Source organism: Heteronotia binoei, chromosome 2 (assembly GCF_032191835.1).
Source record: "Heteronotia binoei isolate CCM8104 ecotype False Entrance Well chromosome 2, APGP_CSIRO_Hbin_v1, whole genome shotgun sequence".
Classification (NCBI taxonomy): Eukaryota; Metazoa; Chordata; class Lepidosauria; order Squamata; family Gekkonidae; genus Heteronotia; species Heteronotia binoei.
Window position 1 is genome coordinate 60,656,606 of NC_083224.1, and position 24,461 is coordinate 60,681,066.

At 43.9% G+C, this 24,461-nt stretch overlaps 1 protein-coding gene across 1 annotated transcript in view; it reads left to right on the top strand.

Annotated features, from left to right (window-relative positions):
* CSRP1 (cysteine and glycine rich protein 1) overlaps positions 1 to 23,955 on the top strand; it is a 36,233-nt gene extending 12,278 nt beyond the window's left edge. Inside the window, exons 2-6 of the mRNA XM_060231153.1 lie at positions 4,908 to 5,020; positions 18,096 to 18,264; positions 19,274 to 19,403; positions 21,562 to 21,655; positions 22,109 to 23,955. Of these exons, the coding sequence (XP_060087136.1) occupies positions 4,909 to 5,020; positions 18,096 to 18,264; positions 19,274 to 19,403; positions 21,562 to 21,655; positions 22,109 to 22,185 (582 nt within the window). The 5' untranslated portion in view covers position 4,908 and the 3' untranslated portion in view covers positions 22,186 to 23,955. The remainder of the gene's footprint in view (positions 1 to 4,907; positions 5,021 to 18,095; positions 18,265 to 19,273; positions 19,404 to 21,561; positions 21,656 to 22,108) is intronic.
* The last annotated feature ends 506 nt before the right edge of the window (positions 23,956 to 24,461 follow it).

Sequence of the window (24,461 nt, forward strand, 5' to 3'; positions counted from 1 at the left end):
GTAGGTTGTTCAGGTGCTGTATCTGTTAACTGCAAACCTATATTTAATTTATTGACATTCATTACAGAAATCTCATGTTCAATGCTTTGAGCTTAAGACCCAGAGGAAAACATGAAATGGCTGGGCATTGTAAGCTTTTGTACTTAAATTACTTCATGTGCTGGTCAACCAATGGAGAAAATAGAGGCTTTGCTCTGTAGCTCCTGTGCAATTGAGCAAGCCTGGCAAAGCAAGCTGTGATGCAGAAGGAAGCAAGAGAGCGAGAAGGAAGCATATGACAGTGAGTTGCTCATGGGCCTGATAGGAGCCCTCTGGAGGCCTGATATGGCCCTCGGGTTGCATGTTTGACACCCCTGAACTACAGTATGTCAAAGAAGTGAGTACACCCCCTTCATTTAAGTATATTTTTTTCATGTGACAACACTGAAGAAATGACACTTGGCTACAATGTAAAGTAGTGAATCTACAGCTTGTATAAAAGTGTAAATGTGCTGTCCCCTCAAAATTACACAACTCATAGCCATTAATGTCTAAACTGCTGGCAACAAAAGTGAGTACATCCCTAAGTGATAATATCCAAATGGAGCCCAAAGTGTCAATATTTTGTGTGGCCACCATTATATTCCAGCACTAACTTAACCCTCTCGGGCACAGAGTTCATCAGAGCTTCACAGGTTGCCACTGGAGTCCTCTTCCACTTCTCCATGATGATGTCACGTAGCTGGTGGATGTTAGAGACTTTGTGCACCTCCGCCTTCCGTTTCAGGATGCCCCACATATGCTCAATAGGGTTTAGGTCTGGAGACATGCTTGGCCAATCCATCACCTTTACCCTCAGCTTCTTTAGCAAGGCAGTGTTGTTTTGGAGGTGTGTTTGGGGTCGTTATCATGTTGAAATACTGCCCTGCGGCCCAGTCTCTGAAGGGAGGGGATCATGCTCTGCTTCAGTATGTCACAGTACATGTTGGCGTTCATGGTTTCCTCAATGAACTGTAGCTCCCCAGTGCCAGCAGCACTCATGCAGCCCCAGACCATGACATTGCTACAGAGGTTGAAGGGGTGGGGGGTCAGCCTGTCAGTGCTCAGACCATATGCCGCATGCCGTATCAAATTGGTCTGCAGGGCTGTCGTCCCAGAAGGAAGCCTCTTCTAAAGATGATGCACAAGAAAGCCCGCAAACGGTTTGCTGCAGACAAGCAGACTAAGGACATAAATTTCTGAAACCATGTCCTGTGGTCCGATGAGACCAAGATAAACTTATTTGGTTCAGGTGGTGTCAAGCGTGTGTGGCAACCAGGTGAGGAGTACGAAGACAAGCATGACTTGCCTACATTCAAGCATGGTGGTGGGAATGTCATGGTCTGGGGCTGCATGAGTGCTGCCGGTACTGGGGAGCTACAGTTCATTGAGGAAACCATGAATGCCAACATGTACTGTGACATACTGAAGCAGAGCATGATCCCCTCCCTTTGGAGACTGGGCCGCAGGGCAGTATTCCAACATGATAATGACCCCAAACACACTTCCAAAATGACCACTGCCTTGCTAAAGAAGCTGAGGGTAAAGGTGATGGATTGGCCAAGCATGTCTCCAGACCTAAACCCTATTGAGCATATGTGGGGCATCCTGAAATGGAAGGTGGAGGTGCGCAAAGTCTCTAACATCCATCAGCTATGTGACATCATCATGGAGAAGTGGAAGAGGACTCTAGTGGCAACCTGTGAAGCTCTGGTGAACTCTATACCCAAGAGGGTTAAGGCAGTGCTGGAAAATAATGGTGGCCACACAAAATATTGACACTTTGGTCCCCATTTGGATATTATCACTTAGGGGTGTACTCACTTTTGTTGCCAGCAGTTTAGACATTATTGGCTGTGTGTTGAGGGGACAGCACATTTACACTGTTATACAAGCTGTAGACTCACTACTTTACATTGTAGCCAAGTGTCATTTCTTCAGTGTTGTCACATGAAAAGGTATATCTAAATATTTACAAAATGTAAGGGGGTGTACTCACTTCTTTGACATACTGTATATGGTGGCCAGAATGTGGAGCTTGTACGCCTTCTCCTAGTATGGGTGTACAAGGAGAGATTTCTGCCTGTCCCACATCTATTAAAGGCATACAAGTTCTAGGGAAGAAGATGGCAAGCTCATAGGTATTGTATGGCTTCCAGAGGCTTTAGCTCTTGTATGCGATTGTATTTGATTTCAAATGAAAGAACTTTGCTCCATGAGGGGAGTAGTCAGAAGAAAGTTTAAACAAAGAAGAGAATCAGATCCCTCCAGGATGCCTGGAAACTATTTAAAACAACACTGATCAAGGCCCAGACAGAATGCATACCTCAAATCAGGAAAGGTATCACAAAGTCTAAAAAGATGCTTGCATGGTTAATGACTCAAGTCAAGGAAGTCATAAAAGGCAAAAAGGCTTATTTTTAAAAGTTAAAGTTTTCCCTGATTGAGGTGAACAGAAAGGAGCACAAGTTCTGGCATAACAAATGTAAGTTGAGAACAAGGCAAGCAAATCTGAGGAGCAGACAGAAAAAAAATACATATTTCGTCAAAGATAGATCCAGGTGGGCAGTCGTGTTGGTCTGAAGCCCATCCTCTCATCTGAAGTATGCATGCATACAAAAGCTTAAATTCTGAATAAAACTTTGTTGGACTTAAAGGTGATACTTGACTCCTACTTTGTTATATTTCTTCAAAGATATCAGGAGCATGTAACCAGCCCTTCAGTGATAAAGAATAAGGAAGATGGGGGAGATGGCAGAGAAATTGAATGAATTCTTTGCATCCATTGTCACTCTGAAAAATGAGTGGCACATACCCACACCAAAGTTATTGTTTTTAGGAAGGTCATCTGAAGAACTGAGTCAAATTGATGTGACAAGAGATGGAAGTCTAGGACTACTAAGCAAACTGCAGGTCCAGATGACATATATCCTAACATTCTTAAAGAAGTCAAAGGTGCAGTTGTTGATCTGCTAACATGTAACTTATGGCTAAAATCAGCAAATGTCACCCCAGTTTTTAAAAAGGGGTCCAGATGCTGTGTTTTTAATAACTCCTCTCCTTTTTTAAAGAAACTGAATCTTCTAATTTTATTTTGTAAGGAAAAGACATTGTAATTATGCTACATACTATGTCTTATTGTAAATAAGTCTGACAAGTTAATAAAAAAAACCCTTTTTTTAAAAAGGGGGATTCAGAAACTTACAGGATAGTTAGCCTAACTGTTAAGCCCTAACATCTGTTTCAGGTGATTAGTAGAATTCAGTGCTTTTTTTGAGCAGGAACACAGGGATGCAGTTCCAGCTGGCTCGGCATTGGGTGTGTGGCCTAATATGCAAATGAATTCCTGCTGGGCTTTTTCTATGGTTATTGGTTTGGTAACTGGCCTTATTCTTGAAGTCTGGTTTTTAAAAAAAAAAAAAAACTCCAGCAAGAGAGGTATAAGGAATAGTCTGCATCTGCTGCATATATCGGTTTGATTTATTACTCATTCAAGAGATAGGGCTGGGCTTCCTGTACTCTCAAGCCATGCATTGCCTTGCTCAATGCTTTTTATCTGATGATTTTTTTTTTGCTGTGGCTCCATCTGTCTAACCACACCCTTGATTTCATTACCTCTGCCTCATTTATGAGGAACTGATGGATTTATACGCACCCTGGAAGGCAGTCTGTTAGTGCAGTACTGATCTTGCACTCAGATCCCAGGAGTTTGCAGCAGTTAATTGCACAAATTCAAACTGGTCCCATTGGTTCTGTGCCATTTTGCTGCATCCAAAATAAAGGAAGAGACTATTTATTTTACAGAAAACTTAAGTCACATGATATACTTGACCTTGGACAACTGTTGAATACAGTGAGGTAAGAGCTTTGAGTCCTGCAGGAGAAACAAATTAATGTAGCTGCAAAAGATGCTTCTTGCAGCTCAGCTTAGCCCAGAGGAGTGTCAGATTAATATCTGGGAAACCCAGGCTTGAATCCATGCCATGGAAGCTCATTTGGTGACCTTGGGCCAGTCATATTCTCTCAGGCTAATTTACCTCACAGAGTTGTTGTGATGATAAGATGGAAGACAGGAGGAAGAAGAGTTGGTTTTATACCCTGCCCTTACCCAACGGAGTCTTGGAGCAGCTTACAATCCTGTTCCCTTCCTTTCCCCTGTGAAGTAGGTGGGTTGTGAGAGTTCTGAGAGAACTGTGACTGATCCAAGGTCACCCAGCTGGCTTCATGTGGAGGAGTGGGGAATCAAACCTGGTTCTCCAGATTTCAGTCTGACACTCTTTTAAGAGTGGAATGATGTAAGCTACTTTGAATCCCCATTGAGGTTCAAATGATTTCCCTCCCCCCCTCTCTGTCTCCCCCCCCCCTCTCTCTCTCACACACTCACACACATATGTGAATGTAAATAAATAAATACTTGCCTACCTCAATCACAGATAAAGCATGCTGGGATCTGCAGTTTTAATGAGTAACTCTACCAGCTCATACAGGGAGGGTACTACCAGTTAAGTACCTGAGGCAATTTTCCATCTGATCCTTTTCTTTATAACCAGTGCTTACCTTCCACTTGTGTTTGGAAATGCACATAGAAAAGAACAGAAATGAGACAAGCAATAACCCAAAATTTAATTTGAATAATGTGCACATCTGCCTAATTATAGGAGCATGTAAGCTGTCTTTTCAGACCATGGGCTACACTACAGGAGTTTGATGTCACACCAGACAGACACGCAAAACTTTTATCTTTTCCCAGGTACTTGTGGGATGATTCCTGAGATTTAGCAGGTTCTTTAATTGTTCTCTTGGCAGTTTGTACTTCTGACCTTTTTTTTTTTTTGGTGTCTTAATTTGTCCTTTGGCAGTGATGTCGTTCCCACTTGTCCCCTCTGCAGGATGCCAAACTGGGGAGGAGGAAAAAAATGTGGCGTGTGCCAGAAAACCGTGTACTTTGCAGAAGAGGTACAGTGTGAAGGCAACAGTTTCCACAAATCCTGCTTTTTGTGCAGTGAGTATCTCAGTCCACAGGGCCCCTGTGTTCTTTTCCATTGTTGTGGGTATGCTTGCAAAAGAATAGCTGTGTTAGTATTTTGTAGCAAAGTAAAACAAAATCAAGTGTCATCATTAAGACTAACCACATTTATCTCAGCATAAGCTTCTGTGAGCCAGAGCTCAGTTCTTCAGATATGTAATATCCAGACCTTGTTACTGTTGTCAACATGATCCATACAATCTGATTCCTGCAATTGCTCCTGAGGAATTCCTATAAACAACTTGACATTTGGATGTTTGCCACAATACCCCAGAGAGCAACCTAGCTTTAGCTTTCCTGCAAAGTCCCTTGTGGAGGGAAAAGAAGAAGGTAGGCTGGCTACTGAAAAGGATTACAGAGGATTTTGCAGAATTACTTGAGAGGTTTGGAGACTCATTCAGGAGAAAAAATACCTATGCAAAGCCTTTACCTTCTAAATTGTTAAAATGTCTTTTTACCTTAAAATAAATTATTAAGTCCAAGATCCATGTGTTCATAAGATATAAATGCACCCTAAACTAAGCAAATAAACAGATCTAATTTGTTTATAACCTTTTATCAAGTGATGGATGCATATGATGATTTCCTTTTAAAATTCTACTTCCAGTAGCTCATGAGACCTTCTAATTATCAGTAGAACAATTTTTGCACAACAACTTGCAAACAGTTCAAACCAACAAACAGTAAAATCTACCTGCAAAAATAGTTTTTAAAATATTTATATGCTCACCTTTCTCTTAATAAAGTCAGGATCCAAGGTGGGTAACAAGAACTCATAATACACAACTAATAGTCAACATTTTTTTTAAAAAAAATCCATAAGAGCATATACTAATATAAAAATAACCAACTACAAATAGCCCAATTATAAACCAGACCATCCCTCTTGCTGTTCTCTGAAGGCTCTTTGAACAATTCTGTTTTGTGGCCTCATATGAAAGTAGGGTAAAATTTTTCACCACCTCCTCCAGGAGGCAATCCTACAAAAGTGGATAAGCAACTGAAAAAGCACACATCTGGACTGTAACAGATCTAACCTTGGCCAGAGATAGGATTGCTAAAAGACTTTGCTGCAGGAAGCAGAGTTGTTGCATGGATGCATATGTGAGGCAGATAGCTTCTCAAGTATGCAGGACCCAAGTAATTAATTTATTTATTAAGACATCCTGCCTTTTCTTTTGGTTCAAGGTGGCTTACAATACTAGTTAAAACATCCCTGGCTAAAACGAAAGATAAGATAGCAAGTCCCAAATTCATCCCCCCTTCCCCACCCCTTAAAAGATGCCAGCCATTTAAACCCTCTCCAAAGCCCTGGCAAACAGGGAAGCCCATCCCACAGAGCCGGAGCCATGATAGAAAAGGCTTAGACTCTGGTTGATGCCAGATGGACCACCCTAAGTGGCAGGATAGGCAACAGAAGGCTGCCTGATTATTGTAATTGGCTTTAAATGCATTCATTAATGCCTTGAATTGGACACAAAAACAAATATGCAACCAATGAAGGGACTTCAAAATAGGGTGTACTGTGGTCCAATTCAGCTAACACTTGATAGCAAATGGGTCATTGCATTTGATTGTCTTCAAGGGAAAGTCCATTTAGAGTACATTATAGTAGTTGAGCCTCACAAGCATTGCTAATGCAATTAAAAATCTAGAGGGTTAGCTGCTGTTTTTGGTTTTGCATGTTGGTTTTGCTGCAACCAGAAGTTTGAGGGCACCTTAAGTATTAGCAACTGCTACTTGCATATGGTTTTGTAGATGTTCAGTTCATCAGATGAATGCATATGCTAGAATAAGTATTCAGTAATCTAACTACGAATGGAGAGTGATGTGACCTGATTCCCCCTAGTCACATACCTAATGGATCATGATATCTTACCCAATAACTTACACTACCAGAATCTAATTTACACAGCTGGTTCCAGTGGTTAACCACCCCCTTATAGTCCAGTCAGTTCACCTCTCATTACTTCCACCCGCTCGGTTCTGCTTTAAAAGCCTGAGTCCTTCTCTCAGCTTGTTAAGCTCCTGTCCTGGACACTACACCCAGCAAGCTTCCATGGCACATGTGGGAATTTGAACCTGGATTTTCCAGTTCCCAATCACATAGTTTTAACCAATACACCACACTGGAGCTAATGGTGCTTAGCCTTCCTTCTGGCTGCACCTCCCTTACTTTCATCAGCCCTGATGGGTCTTCCGTTACCTTTCTTGTAGCTATGCCCATCCCTTCATCCCCAGAGGGGTGGTGCCCTGGACTGTGACAGCCAGTCCCACACTCTCATCCTAACCTACTTCACAGGTTTGTTGTGAGGATAAGATGGAGGCAATGTGAGGCACTTCGGGCAGAAAGCTGGTGCTCTGATCTTGCTCTCTCACTGTCACTCCTGGGTAATTGACAGCAGATTGATAGCCAGACACTTGCCATGGTAAGAAGCCTGCCTTTTGAAGCTGAGATTTGCACATAGCTTCTGTGGCCAGCTAGTGTTCAGTTGTTTTTGTTTTTAATGAAAAGGCTCTTGTTGCTCTCGTGAGGCTGCTACATACTGCATCCTGTGTTAGTTTATCTTTGTGTGAGTGTTACATCCATCTTTGTTTATATGGCATGGGCTTGCAGCCCTGGCTCAAGTCTCTGTGTTCCCTCTCTGACAATCTCATACATGCTAATGCTTGTTTGGGGCTGTAGTAAAGTAAACATTGGCTAGTGAGAGGAGAGGCATCTAATGCTTTGTGGTGACCTGCTACTCTCTGAGAGCACAGAAGAAACAGTCCATGGAGCTCCTTGGTCCTAGCTCAACAGCCGCTCTGAAATTTAGCAATGGCAAAATTCAAAACTGCACTGGTTGAATTATTACTCTCACATATTAAGTGTGTAATTAAGCATTTAGTGCAATATAAAACAATACATGCAGCAAAACATTAGAACGCACACCCCCTCATCGCTCCCCCAGTCCATTTTCCCTGTCAAGGTCTTAGAGGTGTCACCTTCTGCCACTTTTTGCAGTCCAGACCTCGAGTGGAGTTGGGGGCGTCGTTCTATGCAACTTCTCTTAGAGAGAACACAGACCGTATTTCCTGGATTATTTACGGTTTCGTAGGAGTAACCCTTCGTCAGTCTTCTCTCATGCTGCTTTTACTGGAGCACCAGTACACTGAATTAATTCATGGATCAACACATGCATTCACAAATCTCTGCTACCAGCTCTCCTTGTGAACACATGCGTCAATTCATGAATGAATTCAGTGTACTGTGGCTCCAGTAAAAGCACCATCGAGAGAAGACTGATGAAGGGTTACTCCTATGAAACCATAAATAATCCAGGAAATACAGTCTTTGTTCTCTCTAAGAGAAGTTGCAAAGAACAAAGCCCCCAGCTCCACCAAGGTCTGGACTGCAGAAAGCGGCTGGTGACGCCTCTAAGACCTTGATAGGGAAAACAGACTGGGGGAGCAACGAGAGGGTGTGTGTTCTAATGTTTTGCTGCATGTATTGTTTTATATTGCACTAAATGCTTATTTACACACTTTATGTGTGAGAGTGATAATTCAACCAGTGCAGTTTTGAATTTTGCCATTGTTAATACACCGGTGCGTGTGTTAATGTATCGCTCTGAAATTTAGCAGCTGGCAACGATGCCTTTTAATTGTAGGCATGGATAGCAGAAACAGCTATGTTGTCCTTTCAGAGCAGTCTGTTCTTCTAATGCGTACCAGTATCTATTGCCTGTGTCCACCACATTAGGTTGTCAGGAAGAACCAAATTAAATGTGATGGGGACAACTGCATTCATTGTTCACCTGGCTGTCCCAGCCATATACTGTGACTGCAAATAGTACATTTACAGCCTAATCCAGAGAACCGCCATGTAGCTGTGCTCAAGTGCAGAACTAGCATCGGTGCCCACAGTCGGCTTCCAAAGGGAGACGTTACGCCATGCTTGGAGGGGGAGAGCAGCCCAACGAGCGAGAGAGAACCTGTCGCCATGGTGATTCTGCCCAGGCACACGTCGTTGGCCCACTGCCGAGGCAGGGGTGGGGGAGACACAGGCTCGTGCGGGACCACGGGATTGGCCAGCCTGTTGCATGTGACCGGGTGAGGGGGCGGAAAGCCCGCGTCTGAGAGGCCATCAATCCCCTCACTCCCTTCCACTGTCAGAAATGGCAGGCAGGCAGGTAGAGGCATGTGCAGACAAGCAGGAAGTACCAAGTGCAGGAGTTTGCTGTCCTAGACAGTGGCTGGAATGTGTGTCTGGGAGTGGGCAGACCAAGTCCAAAAGACACCCCCTGGAGCCCCCCTCCCGGTGTTGCTCTGCTGCCGCCCCCCGCTATGTGCAAGTAACACCTCCCCTGGGGGCCGCAGAACTCAGAGTGCAAGCCACTGGGCATGCATCCACTTCAGCAGCCCCCCCCCCCTTAGTGCCCTGCGCACAACAGCCCTGTGGAGTCAGGTAGGCTGTCAGCCCGGGCAGGCTGAATGGCAGCACCCCCCTCCCCTGTCCAGCTATGCAGGGGGCAGCGTGGCGGCTCATAGCCTGTCCCCCCCAAAGAACCAAGTCTGCCCACCCAGGCATTCCCTCAGAGAGGCCACTGACAGGGGGGTGGTGCCCAGGGAACGTGCAGCAGATGCCAAGCAGGAGAGACAACAGAGGGCACAGATCAGACTTTATTTTTTCCGGAACAGAGTACAACAGTCTTCCTGGTACATGCTGGGCAGTCTCGCCGTGGGTGGGGCTCCATTCAGAGCGGCAAGCAAAAACAGCTGTGGGGGTGGAGAGACACACGTGGAAGCCTCTGTGTTGGAGTCTCACCAGCAAAATGGAGAAAGATCAAGAGCACCTGCAGGGGCAGCAGCTGGAGGGGCAGGCTGCATTTCAGCTGGCCGCTCTCTTAAAGGGACAGTCTCTGACCTACCTCCCTGCATCGGGGCAGCTGCCACCCCCCCCCCCCCCGGTGCCCTGCCAGGGGTTGGGAAAGCAGCAGAGGGCAGACAAAGGGAAGGGAGAAGGTAATAGCACAGGGTAGCGGGGTCAGCAAATGCCCCCTGCAGGAGCCCACTGCCTGGTTCAAGTGCCAGAGACTCGCACACTGAGCAGTCAAGAGCGAGGGGAGGGGGGGCACAGTGGAACTTACCCATCCATGGGTGACAGTCCTTGCATGCAGAGCCTCTGGGAGTTTGGAACCTGTGGAGACCTGGAATCAAGAACAGTTAGATCTCTCTCTCTCTCCCCCTTGTAAGTCAAAGATACTGTCAAAGCAACAGCACAGTGCAAAACTCCCCTCACCAACGTGCCTGCCTGTCCCTCGCTCTAAGTCTGTATGGCCGGGAGCTTGCTGGCAGAGCTTGCTGCCATGCGAAGCGGTCCCTAACAACTGAGGGGGAGACCACAATTGGGTTCTGGGGAGGGGGGCTCATCAGCCTGAGGCGCGAGGGGATTGGCTAGGCAATCACGCCGCTCCCTAAGGGGTTTGCGAACTTCTGCAGCGGTGGAGCCGACCTTTGTTTTTGGTTTCAATGAGTGCCTATGGGACTCGCCGCTGTTTTTGCAGACGTAACATTGCGCCTCTCGGGAGGGGGCATGTCATGGCCCAAAGTGCTCAGGAAGCCGCCTAAGCCTGGTCACGCCCCCAACTCCACCCCCTCCGCCGCATTCCGCCTCACTTCTACCCACTCTCAGGTGCAGCCCTCAGGCACTGCTGCTCTCGGGCAGAGCGGTGATGGAGCGGCCCGCCTGCCTACGTAACTCCCCTCTCTTGTGGCAACGCCGGCCGTACGTCAGCACAAATGCTTCTGCCATCCACATAGCAGGAAGTCCACTCCCAGAGCGCTTTCAGCCCCCCCCCTTTGGATTGTGCTCTAAGGGTAGCATCTAAATTTTTCATCAAAAAACCCCCAAACTGGAATAGGGAGAAGAGTTTTGAAAGTAATGGAGCATGGAAAAGTAAGATAAATAAGGAAGGCAAGGCTTAGGTATCTTTGACTTAAGGCATTTTATTAGATTTTCTCTCAACTCCATGGTATTTGCTAATGAGGCAGACACAAGGGTTAACATAGGTGGCTTCTCCAGCTCCTTTCATTTGGCTCCAGTTGAGCATAAGCGTTTATGACCAACACAGTTTCTCTCCAGTACTCAGATAGAGATATTCAGGTATATGGCATACAGCCATCTTCAACACTGAGAAGTATTGGAAAAGGACAGGGGCCAAGAACCTTTCATGTCTCTGGCAATAACATGGAAGGGGATTGGAACAAACTTCTGCCTTCATAATGGGTCAGTCTGTCTTAAGCTTGCAACTTCTTATCTTTGCACCTTGAATTTGCTATTTCTTGTTGTTCTTATTGTCTGTGTAATAACTCTTTAAATATGTATATTTTGCCTTTCCAAAAAGTGCATTGCCCAGGGCATATGTTATCTAAACCATGCAATCAGATTGTGAGGCAAGATAGGATGGGATAACATTGTCACATTGCTTATTTATGAATTGTTTATGTGTGCGTCAAGTGTCATAAAGTTGCTTCTGACTCATGTCACCCCTATGAATTAATGATCTTCAAAACACGCTATTGTCAACAGCCTCGCTCCATTTTTATAATCTGAAGGCTATGGTTTCCTTTATTAAATTAATCCATCTCACATTGAGTCTTCCTCTTTTCCTGCTGCCTTCAACTTTTCCATTAACTCTTGTTTTCTCATAATGTGATCAAAGATAGCTTCCGTTTAGTCTGTTTATCTTCTAGGGAGAGTTCAGGAGAATACTAAGGCATGAATTGAACTTGGTCACCAGCAACACATCCTTACACTTAAGAATCTTTTCTAGCTCTTTATGACTGCGCTTTCCAGTCTCAATTGTCTTCTGATTTCTTGATTGCAGTCTCTCTTTTGGTTGATGATGGAACCATCAGCCTTCAAGTTGTATAATTCCCCAGAAGTCATTACTTTTGTCTTTTTGATGTTCAACTGTAATCCTGCTTTTGCACTTTCATCAGGAGTTGTATCAAGTCTTTGCTATTTTCTGCCACTAATGTGGTGACATCCGCACATCTCAAATTGTTAAAGTTCCTTTCACCAATTTTCACTCCATCTTCATCTAAATCTAATCCATTTTTCCTTATGATATTCTGCATATAGATTGAAGAGATAGGGAGATGACATCCTTTTCTGACCCCTTTGCCAATTGAAAACCATTATGTTTCTCCATATTCTGTCCTAATAGTAGCCTCTTGTCTGGAATACAGATTGTGCATCACAATGATCAATGTTCCCACATACCTATTTCTATTAAAACTGTCCATAGCTTTTCATGATTTGTAGAGTAAAAAGTTTTGCTGTAATCTATGAAATACAAGCTTATTTTCTTCTGATTTTTTTTGTATGCTCCAGTAACCAATGTAAATTCACAATATGATCTCTAGTGCCTTTTTTTTGTTCTGAATCCAGCTTGAACATCTGGTATTTCTTGGTCCATATATGGTAATATTCTTTGTTGTAGGATTTTAAGCATTACTTTACTTGCATAAGAAAATAATTCAGTGAAATGTTTGCATCACTTTCCCCCCAATTCAAGCATAAAAAGTAGTATACGGTAATTAAAACAATGCAAACAATATAAGATCTCAAGCTGTTAAAGACAAAAATAAAAACTACCCAGAATCAAGATTCTAAAATGCACATAACAGTTTTAAACTGTACAAAATAAGATTCAGACTCTGGTCACTCTTTGTACAGAGAAATTTCCTTAAGTGATCTACTTTCCTGGACAGTTGTTGCAAATGGATCACATTCATGGTTATCAACATTTAAATTGGTTCCTCTGTCTCCTTAACATCAATTTGAACTGCAAGTGATTATCAGGTTACGTTATTTAACGTCTTTTTGGTATTGTTTTGTATTTTTATGTGGATGTGCGTTGAGTGTGTGTGTGCACCTGGAAGTCATGTTGACCTCTGGTGACTGACCCCTACTGGGGGCATGGAGGATATTCAGAGAGGTGGCTGAATAAAGCCTGCATCTCTGAGCTCTAGTATTCCAAGGAGGTCTCCCAAGTACTTGCCAGAGTCATCCCTTCTTAGCTTCTGAGATCTGATGAGATCAGGCTTGCCTAAGCTATCCAGGTCAGGGCTAGGTGATGTTATTTAACTTCATGCCATAAAGAGCTTCAGCTGCACATTTCCATTCATTACACCTCTATTAAATGGACAGGATATTTCCCCCTGTCCAGTTGGTAACCTTGACCACACTTGCTCTGATCAAGTGTAATGGCAACACTTCAGTGGTAAATTGGGTCTTGTTTCACTGGCTTAAGACTGACAGCTAGGGTTGTCAGGTCCCTTCCAGCAACTGGCAGTGGATTGGGGGGGGGGGGGGGACTTACCAGGAGAAAGAGAAAGTCCCAAGCCTTGTCACTGGTGTCACATAAGAAGTGATGTTATCACACTGTGACTTTTGAGTGATGCCTGGTATTTAGCCAAATGAAAGGAAAGGAAAGTCCCTGTGCAAGCACCAATTGTTTCCAACTCTGGGATGACGTTGCTTTCACGTTTTCATGGCAGACTTTTTTACGGGGTGGTTTCCCATTGCCTTCCCAAGTCTTTTACACTTTCCCCCCAGCAAGCTGGGTACTCATCTTACCGACCTCGGAAAGATGGAAGGCTGAGTCAACCTTGGGCCAGCTACATGAATCCAGCTTCTGCCGGAATCTGCTCAGGTCGTGAGCAGAGAGTTCAGACCACAGTACTGCAGTACTGCTGCTTTACCACTCTGCGCCACGGGGCCGCTATGTAGCCAAAACCCTATGGCAAAACTTGTTTCTACTGTAGAGTTTTTGCCCAAATACCAGCATTGCCCAGATGTTGCTGGGATGATGACATTACTTCCTATGTGACTCTGGCTCTGAGGCCTTGGCCTTTCTCCTGGTAAGTCCCCCCACTGGCCAGCTGATGGGGGCGGCAGGGCCTAACAAGTGTGGACCCTTGCCTCCACCAAGGGGCTGGCAACCTTACTGACAGCAACATTATGTATTAGAAGACAGCAGTGTAAATAAGTAGTGGATTGCATCAAACCAGGGGTCATTTTGTAGAAAAATAGGTGCTGGAGCTCATCCAGGGATTGTTATGCAACAGCATTACTATTCAATGGATAAGGAGGTGGAACTCTCAGAAAGTTACAGGAGCTGTGCTCCTTTGAGCTCCCACTGAATCTGAGGCCTGCATCAAACACACACCCAGATTCTTTCAGCTAAACTGCTGTCAGAGTGGGGGTGGGGTAGTCCTTTTTAAGTTTTATGAGTTCTTATGTGTGCATCACAACTTTTAAAGGCATCCATTTTTAAGCAATGAATTTGGCCATGGCCTCGCATCAATAGATGAGGTGGAGAAATCTTGTGAAAAGAGTAGGTAGGTAGGTAGGTACGTAATTTTATTTATATCCCGCCCTCCCCGCCGGAGCAGGCTCAGGGTGGCTAACAACATCATTCAGTTATACAAAAAACAAAGTTACATTTAACATTAAAATTCTGATAAATTTAAAATTAATTAATTAGTTAATAATAAAAGTGCTAATGCTGCTTGTTCTTTTTTATGATGGCGGTAATCATTAGCAACTACTTTCTTCGTAAGCGAAAGCCAGTCGGAAGAGGAAGGTCTTGCAGGCCCTGCGGAATTGTTCAAGGTCCCGCAGGGCCCGCATTTCCTCTGGAAGTTGGTTCCATAGGTTCGGGGCTACAGAGGAGAAGGCCCGATTGCGGGTGCATTGCAGCTTCACCTCTCTTGGTCCGGGGGTGGTCAACAAGTTTTTTCCAGCTGACCTCAGTGCTCTCTGGGGTTCATATGGGGAAAGACGGTCCCTAAGGTAGACAGGTCCTCGACCATATAGGGCTTTAAAGGTAATGACCAGCACTTTGTAACGAACCCGGAATATAACCGGCAGCCAGTGCAGCTCGCGCAGCCCAGGCCGTATGTGCTCCCATTTAGGGAGCCCCAGCAACAGTCTGGCTGCTGCGTTCTGCACCAGCTGTAGCCTCTGGGTTCGGTACAGAGGCAGCCCCATGTAGAGGGCATTACAGTAATCCAGTCTCGAGGTGACCGTTGCATGAAGTACCGTTGCCAGGTCTTGGCGCTCTAGGAAGGGAGCCAACTGCCTTGCCCGCCTCAAATGGAAAAAGGCTGACTTGGCAGTGGCTGCTATCTGGGCCTCCATTGATAATGAAGGCTCCAGTAGAACTCCCAGACTCCTAACCCGGTGCGCCGCTTTCAGCGGCGCCCCGTCGAAGACTGGCAGAGGTATTTCCTCTTCCCGGGCGCCCCGACCCAGACAAAGGACTTCTGTCTTCGCTGGATTCAGTTTCAGCCCACTCTCCCTCAACCACGTTGCCATATCCTGCAAGGCCCGGTCTAAATTCTCAGGGACGCAGTCAGGCCGGCCGTCCATCAGCAGATAGAGTTGGGTGTCATCTGCATATTGATGGCATCCAAGTCCATATCCCCTGGCAATCTGGGCAAGAGGGCGCATATAGATATTGAATAATATTGGTGAGAGAACTGCCCCCTGAGGCACTCCACAATCCAGTGTGCGCCTCCGGGACTGCTCGCAACCAATTGCCACCCTTTGTCCCCGATCCTCGAGGAAGGAGGAGAGCCATTGTAAGGCAGACCCCCTCACCCCTATATCGGCGAGGCGGCGGGTCAGTAGCCGATGGTCGACCGTGTCGAACGCGGCCGACAGATCTAACAACATCAGCACCGCCACACCGCCCCGATCCAGATGCCGTTGGAGATCATCTACCAGGGCGACCAGTACTGTCTCCGTCCCATAACCCGGGCGAAAGCCGGACTGGCAAGGGTCTAGGATGGAAGCGTCATCCAGAAAGCTCTGCAACTGCGACGCCACTGCCCTCTCTATTATTTTACCTAAAAACGGTAAATTAGAGACCGGTCAGTAGTTTGCCAATTCGGCCGGGTCTGCTCTACTTTTTTTCAAGAGGGGTCGGACCAAAGCCTCTTTCAGGGATGATGGAAAGCGCCCCTCCAAGAGGGATCTATTTATGATGTCCCGTAGAGGACATTCAAGCTCCCTCAGGCAGGATTTAATTAGCCAGGAGGGGCATGGGTCCAGATCGCAAGTTGTAGGGCGCGCAGAGGAGAGAATTCCGTCAACTTCCTCCAGGTTGAGCGGGTCGAAGTGATCCAGAGTTAGATCAGAAGACAGGCATGGGGCCTCGGGCTCATGTACTGTATCTAAGGTGATGGGCAGGTCCTGGCGGAGCGACGTGATTTTGTCTGCAAACAATTTCGCAAAAGCCTCACAGCCTATTTCTAATTCTCTAACGTTTGGTCTGCCCTGGGGCAGTGTAGTTAAGTGTCCAATTATTTTAAACAATTGTGCCGGGCGCGAATTTGCAGACGCAATCTTGGCCGCGAAGATAGGTGGCCGCGAGTATAGGTGGACAGGAGTGGAATGAAAGAAAGGTAAATGCCAGACAAAGTCAAATACTATCTCTTTGACCAAAGCTGGGTTGGCTTTATCTGGGTTGGCCTAAGAGGCAAAAAACCCCATGCCCACTGAATCAGTGGCTCCTAAAAAGAAGTGATGTGCAGGATATCTGTTCTGAGCAATCACAGAACCCGGTTCCAGACTAGTTACAGAAGCATTAGCTATTTCTGCTGGACAAGAGTTTTCAAGCAGTCTTCCTTTCATGGCCGCACATCTTGGTTTTCTCCTGCCATTGATTCTCTCATCAGAGGTTGAAGCCAGTCAGAAAAGAAAAACACCATATTTGGTAATGTGGAGAGGAAGTTCAGCCTTCAAAGTCCCATATTTGGTAGCAAGGTAGAGAGCCAGTTACTACTGTGGCATTCCTAGGGGAGCTGCTGTGTTTGTTTTTGCATTCTTCAAGAGTAAGACATTTTTTTCAGGCAATGAGGCATGCTGTCGCTTCCTGAGACTTTAAATGTTGAGCAGGATGAGGATTTATGCTGTTGGCGATCACAAGGGATGTTATTGAACTCTCTTAAGGGATATTATCGAACTCAATACTTTTTTAAAAGTCCTTTGGAATTAGAAGGAAAATCAGAGAACAATTATTGGCTACTTAAACAACTGGCTGTTACTTTGACCTCTCTCACCCTTACCACTGTCCTCTTCTTCCCACCTCACCATTTGGGGCTGTTATAACTTCCATAGTCAGAGAGTACATTAGGATGAACTATGTAACTGTGCTCAGGTTATAATGTGTATTTAAAGAGGTACAATGTGCATAGACATGAAGACAGTAGCCCTGTTTACAAATTACAGTGAACATACATACAAACCATGAATAGTGTACATTTGATTTTTCTTTATATGGATGTTGAATAATTCTCATGTTACATTCAATGTATGTACAGCTGAATGTGTGGTTTGAGCTGCACATTTATCCAGGCGCTGGTACCCAGTGTCATCTGTAAAGTGAATGTGTTGATTCTTTCTTACAAACAGATGTTTGTGCATTCAGTGTAATTTGGCTAGTGACAGTGCTGGACACTGCATGATTTTAAAAATCTGCACTCCTGACAATCTTTCAATGACTTGCTGATGAAGTAACTGGATTTCTTGACAATTCTTTGCACCTTAAGTCCATGTCTGGCGTGGTCAATACCTGCCAATGCATAATATTTACAAAGTGTATACTTTTTGGACTGACCAAGTTGTAAAATCATTTTTTTATTGTATCCATTGTGGAATATTGCACCTGATGGGCTTATTACTCAAGACTCAATTCAACAGGATCTTTTATATGATACCTATAAATTTGACCTCCTGAACTGATTAACTATTTCCCCCTTATCTGTTATTTACTGCATTTGTGGATCCTGCTTGTCAGCTTTCCTTTATGAAATAATCATCATCTGAACTGACGAGTGTATAAGAAAGGAAGAGCTGGACACACCCAACATTTAATTGACTTCATAGGTGCTGATGTTGACTATCCAGAAATCTCCCCAAGCTGTCTATTTAGAAACCAGGTCTGTTCTTAGAACTCATGGGTAATGTTTGATTGTCTCTTTTCTGTTTCTGCAGTGGTCTGTAAGAAGAATCTGGACAGCACAACAGTGGCTGTTCATGGAGAAGAGATCTACTGCAAGTCATGTTATGGCAAGAAGTATGGGCCAAAAGGCTATGGATTTGGACAGGGAGCAGGGACCTTAAGCATGGACAAGGGGGAAGCACTGGGGATCAAACATGAAGAGTGAGTTGACATCTTTTATCATTTTTCCCCTGCTGCTTACTAAGAAAAGAGTCCCATTTTATTTGTCATAATCAGTAAACAATGTTTTTATTTCATGCTTAGTCACAAAGTAGAGGATCACTGAAGTCCCTATAATTCAAAGTTTGTGCTGACCCAAAACTGTTTTTAAAGTTTAATTATCTAAATAAACATCCAGTTTAAAGCTAAATAATTTTGGAATCCTTGCCTGTTTCCAAGTTAATTCTGGATTCCAAATGCCAGCTTGGAACAAAGCCCTAACATCACATTAGGTTGCAAACCCGTGCAGATATGCTAACATGGTTGCAAAGCAGAGTGGGAAGTGGTTTTTAAAAGACAGAAGAAGTGGGTGGGGAAATAGTGCTGAACTGTTATGTTGCTTTTCTCCTCATTGCATTTTCCCCAGCTAGACTCCCAAGACCTGAAGCAAGCTCCATTAGAAGAGGTGTGGCTGGGGGGTGGGGAAGGCAGCTTGGCGGCCAAATGCGTCTGAAAACTACTTAAGGTTCTCTACCTTGAAAAGTGTATTCAATCAGTGTAATGGGCAGTACACCAGCAAAAGAGAGGCTATCTTGAGTCTGCAACACCGGGAACACTGACTAATGGATCAAGCTCCAGATACCTTCCGGAATCCAAGTTGTTTTCACATAAAATAGCTGGTTTGCATCCACTGCAGGCTCCTTGATGGCTGCTGTGTTGAGCATGTGGTTATGCTCAGTTACCTTGTTGAGTCCAGGAGCCTCATCCAGCCAAGTCTCTGGATGTAAACAAATTCAGTAGCCTCATTCAGATGTTCATGGAACTTTGTTTGACTTTCCATTCAATAATGAAAGATTAAGATCTCTCTTGGCCTGAACCACTCACGTATAGCTTCAGTGCCCCTAGAGTTCTAATGGACTTCCCCCACCCCTTAGTCACAACCTGTCCTGGCTCATCCACAACTCCTACATACATATTCACAGAATGACTGTCTCCCTTTCTGGATTCCTAGGCAACAACCCCATTATCCCACCAACAATCCCAACGCATCCAAGGTAGCACAGAAAGTGGGAGGTGCTGATGGCTGTCCCCGCTGTGGTCAGGCTGTATATGCTGCTGAGAAGGTGGTTGGAGCTGGGAAGGTAAGGCTTTGGTCTTGGTGGTAGCAGAAACTGAAGGCTGGGGTATTAGTTTAGTTCGGTCCATAAAGCAGAAGTAAAACATAAACAAAGTACAGGAGTCACAGCTAGTACTTTTTTTTTTTTTGCTGTTAACTCGTAGCTGACTTACGGCAGCTTACTTATGAAAATGGGTTTCAAGGCAAAAGATGTTCAGAGGTGGTTTGCCATTGCCTGCCTCTGCATTATGACCCTAGTATTTGTTGGTAGTCTCCTATTCAAATACTGACCATGGTCAACCCTCCTTATATGGAGGTTGAGCAAGCTTGGGCTATCCAGGTCAGGGCTGAGTACCAACACAAACCCATAGGCTGCCCTGTTTATTTTGAGGGCTCTGAACTAATAATATTAAAAAGAGGTACCATTAATCTCAGCCTTGTCCCTCATTTTGTAGTAATGTGTAGCTGGAGGAGAAAAAGTATATTTCCCACTTCCATTCAACTGACTAGAACTTGCAGGGGAGAGAGGGAGTGGAACTGCAGTGATATAATGTGATGTGCATTTTTCCCAACTGTATATTTCTGGAAAGATGTAGGGAGAGGCAAGGCTCATTTGTTTCTCTGTATACATACATAATAAGCGACCCCGTGGCACAGAGTGGTAAAGCAGCAGTACTGCAGTACTGTGGTCTGAACTCTCTGCTCACGACCTGAGTTCGATTCCAGCAGAAGCTGGATTCAAGTAGCTGGCCCAAGGTTAACTCAGCCTTCCATCCTTCTGAGGTCAGTAAAATGAGTACCCAGCTTGCTGGGAGGAAAGTGTAAAAGACTGGGGAAGGCAGTGGCAAACCACTCCGGAAAAAGTCTGCCATGAAAATGTTGTGAAAGCAACATCACCCCAGAGTCAGAAACGACTGGTGCTTGCACAGGGGACCTTTCCTCCCCCCACCCCCCAATACATACATAAACTTTATTGCATTCACTCATAACGTAAGCAAACAGCACCAAGAACAGCATCAAGAAAAAGAATACAATACCATAATCTCAGTACCAGTTAAGAATTTTGGTGTCCATTTAAAGTGTATAAAATGTATAATAATTGTTAAAATCATATTAACAGTTTAAAATTATACAATGAATTTAGTCAGTAAACATAATACATAACCTAGCATGAGCTAGGGTGTGCACTTGAAAAAAGAATCAGTATTTTTTATATTCAGATTTCAGGAATGGGTTCCATACCAGTATGTCGGAGTATTCACGTCCCCCATACCATTTCAGCATTCTGATTCAGCCTCTCCTCCCTTCTGAATGTTTTTTTTTTTTGATCTTATGGGGGGATTCTTTCTGGGAGGCTGAGATGGCTGTTTTTCAAGCAAATGACACCAAAACTGCAGGGGACCTAGCCCTGCCTCTCTACTAGACAACCCTCCAAATTTCAAGTGAATTGGATAAAGGGGCTCAATGCAACAGGCCCCCAGACATCCTACTTGTCTTCATTGTTTCCTATGGGGGAAAAAAATTCCATGCTTTCTCTGGGACAAAGAAGCCAATAACCAAACACACAAGAGCAACTGCTGGCCAAAAGTCTGCAGATACAAACAGAAGCAACAGTGGCTGCAAAACCTGCCAAATGGAAGGGAAAAAAAGGCCTAGGAGCCTTAAAATATTGGTCTTCAATATTCCTAAATATTTCCAGAAACATTTGGCACCCAGATACCAATATTCCAAGAATTCCAGATATCAGTCCCAAATATTACTTCATACGATACCTGAATATACCCAAAATACTGATAATATCCAAGCACCACATCCTTACATGGGTTTTACCTCTTCCATTATTCTTCTAAAAAGAAATATAGCGTCCAGCAAATGCCCTTCTAGTATTTTGCAGAAAGAAGACCCATGGTACCTTAGCAGCTAACTAGATATTGTGGCACAATCTTTTATAGGGAAGGTCCTATTTCATCAGGTATAGGCACTGAGGAGTGTTATGAGGGTTTATATGTGCTTAATCTTTATCATACACTTGACCTCTGAAACACTTTGCAATAGATTATGATAAAGGAATTATAACTAGTGCTAAACAAATACATGGCATAGTAGACCACCAACTTCCTACATGTGAATTATCTAATTAATACTACCTGCACTCTAATAACTATTCCTTGTGTTGTCTGTAGTCATGGCACAAATCCTGTTTCCGATGTGCAAAGTGTGGAAAAAGCCTGGAGTCAACTACTTTGGCTGATAAGGATGGTGAAATATACTGCAAAGGTATATATTTTCAGATACCTTGCTTAGGTTGGGTAGCCTTTGACAGGTCACCAGGCAGCTGCCAAGTAGAATGTAAATATGTAGCATATTATATCCCTCTCCAGATGCTTGCAGAGACCTATGATATAAAACTGTGGCAAAGAATGCTGTTAGGTTCCATGAACAGTTCCTCAGACATTTATTTAAAAATCTGGATACCTGTTCTGTTCTCACCTATGCCATTGATTTGCAGTCTGGCTGCAAAGCAGAGTGATCCCTTTCTTCTTCAGAGTGTCCACTGAGAGATAATTTTTAATGAGACTTACAGTCCAGTCCAGTCCTATTCTATGTTCTCTTTTTCAAAAATCTGTAGTGTATGACAAGTTAACCTTTTCTCATCTGTTCTAGCTCATACTCTGTGACAGCCTCTGTTTGCACAAGTACTAATTGTTTCTTTCTACCTCTCTTCTGCAGGCTGCTATGCTAAGAATTTTGGACCCAAGGGCTTTGGTTTTGGGCAAGGGGCAGGAGCACTTGCCCATGCCCAGTAAGGAGGTGGACTGTTTGCTCTGAAATCTTCATTCCAGTGGTCAGTGCTTTACCAGTGCTGAGCTTACCCAGACTGACCCTCTAAAAGGACTGCTAATGTATTATTAATGCAGTAACAGTACCTGCTACTTTCCAGTGTTTTCTCTGGTCCACCTCCTTGTTTGCTAGCTGGCCAAACTAGTATGACTCTCTTCTATAGGCTCTTGAAGACACTTAAAAAGTTCCAAATTGCTGTGATTGGCTAGAACTCACCACAGATAGCTTTAGCACAATGGCCTCCTTTAGCACGGATTCATGCTTACAATCACAGCAGAAGCTATAACTAGCAAGGAGCATAGCTGTCTTTGTCTAAAAATACTGCCACAGTTTCCTCAAACACTCCCCCCACCTCCACTGGGAACAGGGATGTACTGGGACATCAAACCACATGTTAACAGGCAACACAAATTGATATGCAAAATATTGAAGCTGATAAAAAGTTACTTAGGATAGCAAGAATGAAAAGTGGGAAAGGATAAAACTAGCTGAGCATGCAAAAGGTACAAGAAGAGAAGGCAAAATTAAGCATGTAAATAAAGCACATTTATTAAGCTTGGAGGAATGAACAGAATAAATTTTAAGTATTTCATTTACAGCTACTATGTTGATATATATTGTAGCAGCCACTGCTGTAGGCTTCTTTCCTCTTTTGGACAATGATGGCATTTAAAAATACATGCCCAGAAGTGATGCTATACAGCTGCCTTTCCCAGTGGCTTTGCTATCATACCTCGAAGGCATGCAAACTTGGAAGCAGCCAGCAAAAGCTGCTACCTTTGATTCCATCTCGGTGTAGCTCTCCTACAGCAACAGGGAACATTTGGGCAGCAATCATAAGCAGGTTTACTTAGAAGTAAGTCCCATTTTATTCAGTGGGGCTTACTCTCAGGAAACTGATTAGAACTGTACCTCTAAGGATCTAAAAATCCAGTTTACTTATACATGCTTTGTCATCCTTCTTGTCTGTGTCACTTCCTTCTTGAGCAATGGAAATGTTTCATGAGATCAATTTCACTTTCCTCCTCCCAGTGTGGACATAGTGTCTTTTTCAGTCATGGAGGCTTCAGGAGAAAGGGAAAAGCTCTGTTTGTATTACATCAGCCTAGAGCTGCACATACCTGAATTATCCTTTCCAAATCCAGCCTGCAACACAGGATTCATCCCATTTCCAGCAAATGATTAACATACTAGAAGAATGAAGCTAGTAATTAAACCAAACTACAGCATGCCATTAGCAGAGAAAGAAACTAAAGTGGCTTAGTGTCCTTTTAAATTGCAGACATTTTGTGATTATGGAAAGTAATCTAAATAAACTAGTACAAGGTATATTAACGCACTCAGTAATGTTACAGTTGCCTCTATAAGGCAGGACTTGAATTTTCAAGGTCTTGCGTGTTTGTGGCCTTGTTATTTTTTCTGGGTTTTTTTAAAAAAACAGAGAAAGTACTTAGTTGTTTGTTTTTCATATTAAAATGAGCCCAAATAATGGTAAATTGTTCTGGTGTGAGCTAAATACACACATCTCTTCCTTTAGGACATAGCCTGAACAATATTTTAATTTGTTCCTTCCTCCCAAGGCGATTAGCATGGAATTAGATTAAAATTCTGTTGTTCTGCACACATCTGTTACAAGCATGTCAAAGAGATTGTAATAATAGATTTTTACAATGTTCCTTCCATACAAGAACTGTTCAAAGATTATTCTGTCTATTCAATAAAGCTGTTAACAGGCATCAGTTTGTCTGGTCACTTTTGATGAGGAAACCTACCATTCATGAATCCATCTGCAGGAAAGCTTTAGATGTTACAACTATGAAAGATCTGAGCAGGTAATGCAATCTAAACTAAATTCAGGAGAAACAACTGTCCTTCAAGACTTTTAAATCTGTCATTGCTGCTAAGTATATGGATCATGAAGCAAGTTGTGATTGGCAATGTTGGTAAAATAAGAGTGGGCCAGCTAAGAATTTTAGACATGGCTTTGCAGGTGACTTGATGTCTTCCATAGGAGGGAAGCTGACCAGTCTGTCTTCAGAAGTCACCAGGGTTCTTGTAGCTCTTCAGCTTTTTCTGAAAAAGGGAGTTCTTGTACAGGGCTTTCATCAGAGAGAAGAGGAACCAGCATACTTGTTGTTTTTATCTCTGGACCTGACATACCCCTAGGGACTTTTGTACTGGATCCTAGCTTGTCTACTTTATGGCAGATGGGACCAAGTCAGGCCTATATTGATCACATAAT